Source organism: Ochotona princeps, chromosome 1 (assembly GCF_030435755.1).
Source record: "Ochotona princeps isolate mOchPri1 chromosome 1, mOchPri1.hap1, whole genome shotgun sequence".
NCBI lineage: Eukaryota > Metazoa > Chordata > Mammalia > Lagomorpha > Ochotonidae > Ochotona > Ochotona princeps.
The window spans coordinates 109694640-109707057 of record NC_080832.1 but is presented as its reverse complement, the minus strand read 5'-3'; the positions used below and the strand labels follow the sequence as shown (position 1 = coordinate 109707057).

At 43.6% G+C, this 12418-nt stretch overlaps 1 protein-coding gene across 1 annotated transcript in view; it reads left to right on the top strand.

Moving 5' to 3' along the window:
* ZFAND3 (zinc finger AN1-type containing 3) overlaps positions 1–12418 on the top strand; it is a 245042-nt gene that overhangs the window by 167017 nt on the left and 65607 nt on the right. Inside the window, exon 3 of the mRNA XM_058663680.1 lies at positions 1872–2054. Coding sequence (XP_058519663.1) covers positions 1872–2054 — 183 coding nt within the window. The remainder of the gene's footprint in view (positions 1–1871; positions 2055–12418) is intronic.

Here is a 12418-nt window from a genome sequence, read left to right as displayed (position 1 = left end):
ATAGATATAAGAAAATATTAGTAAACCTATCACTTCATTCTTTAAGCATTTTTTTTTCTTAGCATTTTAAACCAGTATGAGTTACTATTAGTTTTTGGGAAAGTGATTGACATTCTTAAAACATACAGGTTAAGTACCCATTATCCAAAATGCTAAGGACCAGAAGGCTTGAGATTTCAAAGTTTTTCCAATTTTGGCATGTTTTAAACTTTACTATCTTAAATATCCAAAAGCCTCTGATCCGAAACTTTAAAATGGTGAATTTGGGTTTGGCATCTGGTGACTAAATCTAGTGGCTAAAGTCCTCGCCTTGCAACTGCCGGGATCCCATATGGGCACTGGTTTGTGTCCCAGCTGCTGCGCTTCACATCTGGCTCCCTGCTTGTGACCTGGTGAAGCAAAAGAGGATGACTCAAAGCCTTGAGATCCTGCACCACTGTGGGAGACCCGTAGGGAGGTTCCTGGCTTCTGGCTTTGGATTGGCTCAGCCAATCCATGGGCCACATGGGGTGGAAGAAGTTTCTCTCTGTCTCTGCTTTTCTCTGTAAATTTGACTTTCCAGTAGAAATTAATAAGTCTTTTAAAAAAATGATGAACGTGATATTTTAATAGTGAATTCTGCACTTGATCTCATGTGACAGATTATAATCAAAGCTCAGGCTTATAATAAAAGTAAGATATTCTATAGATGCATGAAGCAAATGAATTTCATGTTTGAACTTGGGTCCTGTCACCAACATGTTTCATTATGTATGTGCAAATCTTTCAGAGTTCAGAAAAATCTATAATCTGATATTTTACTGGTCCCAAATATTTTGGGTGAGGAATATTCAGCTTATATGATGTAAAAATCTTTATCTTTGATAATACTCTTTTTTTTAAAGATGTATTTATTTTTATTACAAAGTCAGATATACAGAGAGGAGGAGAGACAGAGAGGAAGATCTTCCGTCCGATAATTCACTCCCCAAGTGATCGCAATGGCCGGTGCTGTGCCAATCCAAAGCTGGGAGCCAGGAACCTCTTCTGGGTCTCCCACGAGGGTGCAGGGTCCTCAAGCTTTGGGCCGTCCTCCACTGCTTTCCCAGGCCACAAGCAGGGAGCTGGATGGGAAGTTTTGCTGCTGGGATTAGAACCGGCGCCCATATGGGATCCCGGGGCGTTCAAGGCGAGGACTTTAGCTGCTAGGCCACGGCGCTGGGCCCTACTCGTTTATTTAAAAGCCAGAAAGGTAGAGGAAAGGAGAAACAGTTTTTCTGCTCATTGGTTCACTCCCCGGGTGAACAGCCAGGGCTCCCAGTTTCCCAAACACTTGGGTCATGTTCTACTGCTTTTCTGAAACTATTAGCAAGGAGCTTGATTGGAAGTAGAACATCTAGAACATCCCATATGGGATGCCAATGGCACAGGTGGTGGCCTTGCCCACTGCACCACAATGCCAACTTCATGTGCATATGAAAAACAGTGTTTTATTCCCATTTTTATAAAATATTTGCAAGGCAAAGTAAAGAGAGTGAGTGAAACAGAGAATGAGACCATCCGTTCCCTGGTTCATTTCCCAAATATGTGCAACAGCTGGAGCTTAGTCATGTTGAGTTAGGGGCCTGAAACTCCTTTAAGGTCTGCTGCATGCCTGGCAGGCACCCACATACTTGGGCCACCCTCTGTTGTGTACCAAGTCTATTAGCAGGAAGCTGGATTGGATGCACAGGGTAGCTGGGACTTAAACCAGCCACTTGATATGGCATCTGTTTCCATTTTTCAATCCCCTAAACTAGTCTTATTTAATCTCTAAACGCTTATTTTCTAATACTCCACAAATGGATTGTGAACTCCTTATTTAAACTGATTTTCTCATTATTCTTCCTCAGACTTTCAAAAGAAACAACCAGATGATGATTCCGCTCCAAGTACAAGTAACAGCCAATCAGATTTGTTTCCTGAAGAGACCACCAGTGACAACAATAATACCTCGATAACTACACCAACTCTTAGTCCCAACCAGCAGCCGCTTCCGACAGAACTGAATGTACCTTCACCGAATAAAGAGGAATGTAAGTGTCCAGATTCTTAGAGATAGTGGTAGGAGTAGCCCAAGGACTGTATCCTGAGTTTCCTGGTAATGTGTAATCATAGAAAAACAACCACAGTTTTAAGTAGTGTCCCCAGATATAGTAAGATGGAAAATAGTGTAGATTATTCGAAAGGAATTGGAGATGGCTTTTATTACACTCTTAAGCATCTCCAGTGATGGAATCCTATTAGGTATGTGATAGGAAGGTTCATTGTCCACTTTGTATTTCAACTAGAAAAATTTCTTCTGTGTCACAACTATATCAGCTTGTGTTCCTTGAATAATACAGGGATATTATGGCCTGGACGTTTCTACTTCTCAAAAGCTTTACTTAAATAGGCTTCAACTTAATGTTATATATTTAATGAAAACCCAGAAATATGGTAGGTTAGGCTGTTTGGCTATTCTAGTAACTTTGGAAACTTTAGCAGAGAAAAATATTTATTTTAATTTGTCATGTACTGTTGTACTTGGTAATACTGTAAATATAAAGAAGGTCACAATCCTGGTCCTCTAAGAATGCTGTGTAACAGGGTAAATTAAGCTCTTGTCCATCATAGATTTCAACCAGTAGTAATCCCTCTTCTATCCCTGAACATTGATTATACTTGGAAACCATGAATGCTGAGTGTCCTGTATTACATAGAATATCCCTCCACTGCTGATACCCAGCTTAATGTCTGGGAAAGGTTGAATTTGAGAAATCATCATCCATGTTGTGTGCACTGATGTTTTAGTCCTTCTGTATTAAAGACAGTGAGTGTTGAAAAAGGGCATTACTTTACTTGAGAAAGAAGTACTGTGGATGAATACGAAGTGGTGAAGACATTCTTAGCCCAGTGGAATGAGCAGTAGAAGAAAGCTGCATGCAGTTTATCAGGGCAAGTTACTCCGTTAGGGCCACTTAGGGAGAAGAATAAGGGACAAAGCCAGAGAAGTAAACTATGGCCAAGCCATGAAGGCTTCAATGCTGCCTGTTTGAACTTTGAATGGTAGCGATGTTTCTGAGCAAAGGAAGTGATAGTACCAGTTCTTTTGGTGCAGTAACCTGACAGTATTGAAAACAAGAGGAATTATACTGGAATAACTTGCAGAGATAATTTTTTGAAATATTATAACTTACTCAGTAGAGGTCAGGACAGGTGTGGAAAGTCATTTAAAAGTGAAAATGGTAATAATAATATTAAAGGCAGTAATTTTTGTTTTTAAAAATCTGTTTGCAGTTATACATTTTTATAGGATGCTGGTAAAAGCTATTTTCCTTTATGGTAGTAGAAAAATACATAGCATCTATTTTATATCCAGTTTTACAAAAATATTTCACCAAGGTTCATTATGTCCTTTAGGTTAAATACTCCTAAAAGTAGAATAGGAGGTAGTCAGTGTCTCACCTGATAGAACCTGGGTTGGAACCACATATACCAGGATCAGGCCACAGAAAACAGTTCAGTCCCAAAATGCATGCATTGAGAAATATTAGCTACCGTTTATTGAGCATTTTATATGTACATTATGTGTACGTGTGTATTTGTGCATTACTATTTATTTAAAAAGGTATGTATAATTAGTGCAGCAAATTAAGAGACTATTTGGGATGCCTGTAACTGTGTTTTCTTGACCCAACTATTGAAGAAAAAGGATTCTGTTGGGTTGTGGTTGGAGCACTGCAGTCAGTTGTTGTCTTCTTATTCTCAAGTGACAAGCAGGTTGCTCCTTACTCTTATGTCAGTCTTGTCTTACAGACTTTTCAGAAGAGAAGGAGCCGCCTTTGCCTTTCTCTGTGTCAGCTTTCTTGTTGTGATTTAAAGGCCTGGATATCCCTACTTGGGACCTGTTGGACACTTTACAGTGTGCATACCTGTCTTCATGTCTTTGCTCCTCCAACCTCCATCCTAAGTCCCAAGTCCCGCTAACCTGGAGGATAGGCATATGGGTGTTGGAGGTACATTAGCTGGTCTGTTTCTAGGCAGGAGAGGAAGAGAAATGATGTCTGATACTGGAGAAGATTAATGGCAAGAAATTGGCTGGTTTTCAAATAGGCTGACATTCTGATCTAATAGTTACAGAAGATACATCTAATGCAGAGTGATCTTCTAAGTTCTTTGGAGGCACGTATTAATTAAATAGCAACCTTCATTTACATAAATGATAGATTACAGTAGAGTTTGGCAAGCTTCACCACATTTCACACATCTTCCTATTTTTGTGACATACACAAGCTAAGAATGATTTTTGCATTTATTTTTTTTTATTTTATTTTTGATGACTTTATATAGTTGATTAGGGTGTGAAGAATAAACGGCTAGAGGAGAGTGGGTGAGACCATTGTTTCCACATCCTCTTTTTTCCTTCCTGTGTCTGGGGGAAGGGAGGAAGTAAGGGGAGAAGCTACACCCAGCCTCCCAGCCATCCCAGGGTTCCTGATGTGGGACATGCTCCAAGGGTCCTGCTCAAAAGGTTTTGATAGTTCCACAGTTCTGAATCACTGCTAATCTCACCACTCCAACCACGATGAAATCTCTCCAGAATCCACTCTTGACATAGTCCACCCCAAAGTCTCCGTTTGCCTGGATATTCACTGCCAACACTTGGCTGGGGTAGTTGATCAATTTGTCCTGGCCTCTGTTGTGGTACCAGGTGTCCTCTGCAGCCTCCATGTGCATCTGGATATGCTGTCCACTGCTCTAAGTCACTGAGAAGGCCCAGTTCTGACACATGCAATCTATAGTCAGATGATGGAACCTACAGTTCTCTCTATGGTTGGAATCTGAGTCCAGCCGTTTAGTTGATTCCCAAAGAAACATCATCTTAGGTGATCCCAGACCTGATCCCTGTGTGTGCTTGCCAGTATGAGGTCTGGTTCAGTCCCTCATCCACATCAGCCTACACACACACACATTGGTGGTTGCAGTTGCTGGGTCAGTTGCGCTTCCAGCCCTGTCTTCCATGCAAACCAATGGTTTTGCAGCCCAGCTTGATCTTGCCCACCACACATTCGGCCTTCACATAAACTAGTGGGAGCTGCAGCCTAGTTGGAGCAATCCCTGATAACCCCCACCAAGTGTACCCCCACCCTGGTTTCCGTGCTTGCCAGTATGCACAGCCGACTAGTCCATTCCACTCTTGTACATGTCGTTGGACACTGAAGCCTAGTTCAGCTCAACCAGCTTCACTATCCAGCCCACACTGGTGCCGGCAGGTGCTACTCTCTGTCTAACCATGCCTGCCCCTAGTTCTGGTTCCCATGTCCACCAGTGAGAGTGGCAACCCAAGAGGGACGTGTCCACTGTTTCCCTAAGTGTTCACTCCTACTCCCAGATCTTGCACCCTAGAGGTGGTTCTGCAAATGAACTTGACAGAATTTGCCTCCCAAGCCCCTGTGCCAGTATCTGCCAGCTGATCTGCGGCAAAGCCCAACCAACCCACACCCAGCCTGCTTTCCCCTGATCCAGCTCACATGAGGCAAACAGGTGTTGTAGCCATGCCCTGCTTGCTCTGCCCACAGCCCATCTCTTGTGCTCACCAGTGGGAGTGGTTGTTCAGCAGGATAGCCCACCTCATTCCCCCTATCGGGTTCACCCCCACTGTCCCTGGGTCTCAGGTGTACTGGTTGGGTGCTGTAGCCCAGTCTGGCATGGCCAGCTTCACCTTGGCATTTGCCAGTGGATGCTGTAACCTGCCTGGGCCTGGCCCACCCCCAGTTCCAGCTCATACTGGTGGGGGCTGAAGCCTAGAGCAGCACATCCCTTCCAGCCTCCTGTCCTGGCCCTAAGGTGAGCTGGCTGGTATTATGGCCCGACCTGGTATGAACCACACACCATTCTAGTTCTCAGCGGGTGATATGAACTGGCCCAAACTGGTTCGCCACAGAGCTGAACCAAATGTACACTGGTAAGTACTATAAACCTAGCCTGCTCTGGGCTGCTCCCTGTCGTGGTTCTTGCGCTCACCTGTGGGAACTGCGTCCTGACAGGAGTTCCCCTAGCTCCTCTATCAGAACCCCTTCCAATGCCAGATCTTGTCCCCACTGGTCCGTGGCCTAGCCTGACTTAATACACCTCCTTTCTTAGCAGGAACAATGGCCTTTCCTGACCAGCCCTCACCCATTCCGGTTTATACTGTTGAATGCTACAGCCCAGCAAAGCCTAGTCCACAACCAGACACAGCTCATACATGGCTCAGCAGGAGTAGAGACCTAGCCCAGCCTGTCCTGCACCCTCCTGGTTCTCATGAGCATCAATGGGTGCTGAAGTCTAGCCCAATCTGGTGCTCACCAGACCCAGTCCGTACCCATGTCAAGGGACACTGCAGTCATGTCCAGACCAGATCACAGCCCCCACTCCTGTTCCTGCGCTCACCAGTGGGAATCACTATCCCACCAGGAATCCCCTTAGCTCCTTAGATCTTGTGCGTGCCAGTGGTAGCTCTGACCGAGCTTGGCATAGTCCCTCACCTGTCTTGGCCTTTGCCTTTGGATGCTGCAGCTTGGTCTGACTCGGCCTACCGCCAGTCCCAACTGTCGCTGGTGGGTGCTGCAACCTGGCCTTGCTTCATCTGCTCTCATCCTTAGCTCATGCAAACTGGTAGATGTGATAGCCTAGTCTGGCATGACTGTACTCCAGCCTGGTTTCTGCACATGGCGGTGGGCTGAGGTTTGCTTGGCCCTGTCTAGTGTACCCCCTTACAAAGCCAACACACACTTGCCAATGCATTAAATTACCTTACCCAGCCTGCCCATCAAGCTGGCCTGAATCATGTGTTCGCCAGCAGGGGCTATGACCCACTAGAGGAATTTTCCAGTTTCCCCTGCTCAGCCCACTCCCAGACCCAGATCTCACGCAATCCAGTAGGTGCAAGGCCCCTTGCCTGGCCCTGTCCATGTTGGCCTTTGTATGAGCTGGTGGATGTTGCTGCCTGGCCCGCTCCACACCTTGTTTTAGGGTGCTGCAGCCTGGACCTGCCTAACCTTTTCCTAGTCCTAGTGCCTGTGAGTGTCTGTGGGTTACTGGTCACACCTAGCACAGCCCATCACTATCCCAACTCTTAAGCTAACCAGCGACACTTGTACTTCCACAGGGTTGGGCTCACATGTTCCCCATAGAATCTACCCCCAGACCTGGTTCTATTGCATGCTGGTTGGTGTCATGGCCCAGCGTAATGTGATCTGTACCTTGTACCAACACTCACTGTTTAGGTGCTGGGATCCAGCCCTGCTAGACAGACCCCCAGGCCTAGCTTTCGTGTGGGCAGACATGTGGTGGTCAGTGATGTTCTCGCTAACAAGCTCATCTCAGGACTCCCATGTGGGCTGGTGTATGATTCTGACCCATACAGATTTTCTGGTCTCTTCCCTCCAAACCACCGGATTTCAGTTCCCTTGCTTACCTGCAAGTATAATGGCCTTGTGATTTGGAGTCCCTCAGGAGTCTTTCCTCACCTGCAAGATAGTCCCTGGACGGACCTCCCTACTCTATATCCCCTTGCTCCTTTCCCTAATCAATCCACAGTTCTTGTGCATAGGTTTCTCCAGCCTAACCTTTGGAAGCCCATTGTGTGGTGTGCTGATGTGGAGCTTTGCCCACCAGGGTCCCAAGCTCCTGGCATATGTGCTGGTCTGTTTCCTTACCTCTCCACACACCCAATATGCATTGAAGTTCTGCAGGCCTGATCCACCAGCACACCTGAGCAGCATGCTGACCTGGGGTTGTCGCCTCCCCTGCCCTCTCCCCGCCCAAGCACATGGGGAAATCACCAGATTTGCTTCACCTGCCTAGAGGTGAATTTCCAGGTCCCCATATGGCCTCCAGTGCAGTGCTATTCTCCTAGCCCTCACTACACCCAAGCCTGCATTGTCAGGCCCCTGTGAGCCACCTGCTGCCTGCCTAGCCAGCTCTTGCCAGTGTGGGAGCATGGCAGCCGATTTTTGCTTTTCTTAATGATTAGACAAAAATATATATATTTGTGAAATGTGAAAATTACATGAAATTTGAGTTTCTGTGTTCATAAATGAGGTTTTATTAGAACACATTGCCACTCATTCACTTACATATTGTCTCTGGTATGTCATTTTGTCTCTGCTCTGTTCTTCAATAGCAAGTCAGACTCAGTATTTCTTTACAGAAAAAGTTGCAAACCTCAAGTTCACAAATTATTTTGGCAGACACACTTCTGGTCTCATCTTGATAGTGTGCAATGCAGACAGGACAGAGAACTGACTTTCTGTTCTGCAAATCAGAGGGGGAAATCTAGATGATATCCTGCTGGAGTCTCAAAGGACAGGGCTGGGGCTCAGTCCGGCCTGGGTCCTTTTGCTTCTGTCATACTTGCATTTTTCCCTGTTGTTCTCCAATGTATCCACCCAAAATGTGCTCTTGTTTGCCAAAAGAAAATAAGCAGAAATAGTGAGAACTATATTAATCATAATGTTTGTGAAATGTTTAATGGTTAAAGTTTCTGGTGGTATTCTGTCTCCATAAGGGATTAAAAACACACAAAAAGGAGTAATAAGTTTTAACAGATGTCCTTGCTCTACACCACCCCTGAGTCTTGGAATTTGTATTGGGCTTCATTACTACCTGGGAAGCCCTTATCTGTCCCCTAAAAAGCAAATATCACTGCTACCAAGTGGCTAAATGTTTTTTTTTTTTTTCCAGATAGTCTCTCAATGAAACCAGTCTTCCTCTTCTCAACCTTTATTTTCTTTGGGAGGCTAAATAGTGGGCAAGTAGGCTGACTTTTTCTAGAAAGGCATTTATAAAATACTACCTATTAAAAAATACTTTATGACTTCCTGCTGGGCTGGTTTTAAGTGAAACATGGTGAAGAGATTTATTTACAATCCTCGCTGTATGTGCCTTCCTCTTCCCTTTTCTCTAATGAAGTGCAAAGCATCAAGCCGTTTATCAGAGATAATTATACAACAGATGTAGCTTTTCAGTATATAATAGTCTCAAAGTGGAGGATTCTTTCACATAATGAAGAATGCCCAAACATTAAATGTCTGTTTTGATTTTAAAAGTCCTTTTTGTCTCCCAGTGCATCTATTTATTTATCCTGAAGCTGGTTCTGTAAAACATGCTGATTTTATTAGGTCTGTGTTCTAAAAAAAAGTTACTACTTTGCAAGATAGTATAGTAGTGTACACGTTGTATGTTGCATTGAAATGAATGACTGTAATTCACCCCAGGAATCATTGTGTGGGATCATTGAGATAATCTCTATCAAAGTGTAAAAGGACTTGAACAAATTCAACAGTGTTTCTTTTCAGAAATTATTTATGGGCCTGGGTGGCATGGCCTAGCAGCTAAAGTCCTCTCCTTGAACGTGCCGGGATCCCATATGAGCACCGGTTCTAATCCTGGCAGTTCCACTTTCCATCCAGCTCCCTGCTTGTGGCCTGGGAAAGCCAGTTGAGGACGGCCTGAAGCCTTGGGACCCTGCAGCCGTGTGGGAGACCTGGAGGAAGTTCCTGGCTCCCGGCTTTGGATCGGCACAGCACCGGCCATTGTGATCACTTGGGGAGTGAACTATCAGACAGAAGATCTTCTTCTCTGTCTCTCCTCCTCTGTATATCTGGCATTGCAATAAAAATGTAAGAAAAAGAAATCATTTACTTTTCACAGTGTTAGGTAAGCAGGAATTTCTTCTTTGCAGTGTCATATTGTTTTTTCTTAATCCTAACTCTAATAAAACTACAGTTCTAAGAGTATTTGAGATGCAAATCCAGTAGTTGCTGTAGGTTTCTGATGTATGCAGACATGTATGGATTTAAAAAAAATAATTTTTGCAGCAGGATAAACTTTTTATTTCCATTAGTATTTTTGAAATACCTCATATTCTTTATAAGGAAGTTCTATTTATAGGATGCTACCTCTTTGGGTTTTTGTTTGTTTTTATTTATTTTGGAAACTCAGATTTATAGAGAGAAGAAGAGACGAGAGAGATCTGCCATCCCACTAGTTCACTCCCCAGTTTGCCGCAGCTGGAGCTGGGCTGATCCGAAGCCAGGAGCGAGGAACTTCTTCCAAGTCCCCCATGCGGGTGCAGGGTCTCAAGGCTTTGTGCTATCCTCTATTGCTTTCTCAGGCCATAGGCAGGGAGCTGGAAGGGCAGTGTAACAACAGGATAAGAACCAGCACCCATATGGGATTGTTGTGTGTGCAAGGTGTGGACTTTTTAGCTACTTGGGTACCACGCCAGGCCTGATAATTTGTGTTCCAAGTTGCAGTTATTCTGAACAGCATGAAATCTTATGCTGCCCTGAACATGAGCCGTGCCTTTGTCCTTGTGTTCACCAGTAGTCATTGGATAGCTCTCTTCTTCCAGATCAACTGTTGTGTAACCCTTATTTTGCTGAATATTAACAGTGGAAGAGAAATGATACTGATAGTGTTATTACAATACAGTTCTACAGCTATTTTGTTAGTTATTAATGTGTTAATGTGCCTAGTTTATGATTTGAACTGTTATCTTTAAAGGTATGAAATAAGATAAAAACGTGTGTGTGTGTGTGTGTGTGTGTGTGTAGGTAGTAGAATTTGGTCCTGCCTGATTTCAGGCGTTCATCTGGGGTGTTTGAACTTCTCCCCATACACAAATAAAGGAAAGGCAACTGTGTTACAAAAGTATAAAATTTCAGAATATCTTTTTTTTTAAGTGTGGTCATTTTTTTACAAAGATTTAATTTTTATTGGAAAGGCAATATACAGAGAGGAGGAGAGACAGAGAGCAAGATCTTCCATCCAATGGTTCACTCCCCAAGTGAACTCAGCGGCTGGAGCTGAGCCAATCCAAAGCCAGGAACCAGGGGTCCCAAGGCTTTGTGCTGTCCTCGATTGTTTTCCCAGGCCACAAGCAGGGAGCTGGATGGGAAGCGGGACCGCTGGGATTAGAACCAGCAACCATATGGGATCCTGGTGCGTTCAAGGAGAGGACCTTAACCACTATGCTATCGCACCAGGCCCAAAATTTCAGAATATCTTAGTAAAATTTTTTGTTTTATCAGCATTGCTAAATTTATTGGAGTAGAATTACTCATGGAGTTCATATTTATTAAAGGTTTGCTTATTTGATTGGCAGATTTCAAGTGAATGTGAGAGTACACTCTCATAAGCACATCCATCTGCTGGAAGCCCAGAACCGCTGTCCGGGTTTCCTTTATGTTGAGAGGGGCCCAAGTATTTGTGACGTCTTCTGTTGTCTTCCCAGGTTCAGTAGTAGGAAGCTGACTGGCCAGTATCTGAATGAACTCTGGTGTGCCTTAACCACTCTGTGCTGTAACATCAGAACAGGAGTTCTTATTTTTAAAATTTCTTACATTAAATGTATTCTTAACTTTAGAGTATATGTTATTTAAAGTGCAGAAACTAAAATTTGCTTATAGTTGTTGTATTATTATTATTTGTAATCATTCAGTTAGCTCAGTGGAAAAATATTAAAGTTCTGGAAAATTGTCATTGGCACCAATGTGTTTCATAGGATTGTATCACAATCCGCAGACTCTCTGTTTCTAATGTTCTTGTAGAGCATAGACCTGTCAGAGGGGTTTCCCATCAGTAATTATGTTAAAAAGTATTTTTAATGAGGCATCATAGCCAGATTCTTAGTCTTGCATCCCATACACGCCCCAATATTGTGGCCCTTCGTGACTGGCTTAACACCTGCCAGCACTGATGCTCAGCTTTGACCCATACTAGACACTTGTTGTACCCAGATGACACGTGGCACTATACCCATTGTTTTTATTCATACTGTTTAATGTCCAGTTGCAAATTCCTTCATCCACTTGGATTTCTTCCTCCTAGAAATCTTTGTACTTCTTACCTGTGACATCTTATCATAGTCTTGTGTTGGTTACTTTTTTGACATAAGAATGTCCTATGTGTACACAGGTCTAATGTCTAGCCCCATGTTAGCCAAGGACTTCAGCTTATGCTGCTTTGCTCAGCACTAGTGCACCTAGCACAGTGGTTGGCAAGGTAGTACTCCATAAATGCTTACTGATACAAATGTTTGTAAAATTTTTCTTTTTAGCTTTTCTTACTTTTTCGAGAGTCTGTTTTTAAAATATGTACAAAGACTTTTCTCTGCTTGTGTTTAATTTCTGGTTATCTTAATATTTTTTGTACCATACAGTAACCCCAAAACAAAGCCACTCAGAAAGGCAGTATCCCTACCTAATTTTGAAATTTTGGTTCCTTGTGGTGGTCACAGTTCATCCCAGGCGTAGGGAGTGTATCTTTCTAAGCAAAGAGACATGCGCCTATGATGAAGGAGCAGTGTTTGTTCTATTTCTTTTTTTTTCTTTTTAACCTGAATTTCTCCTTTCAAGATTTTCTTTGTAAA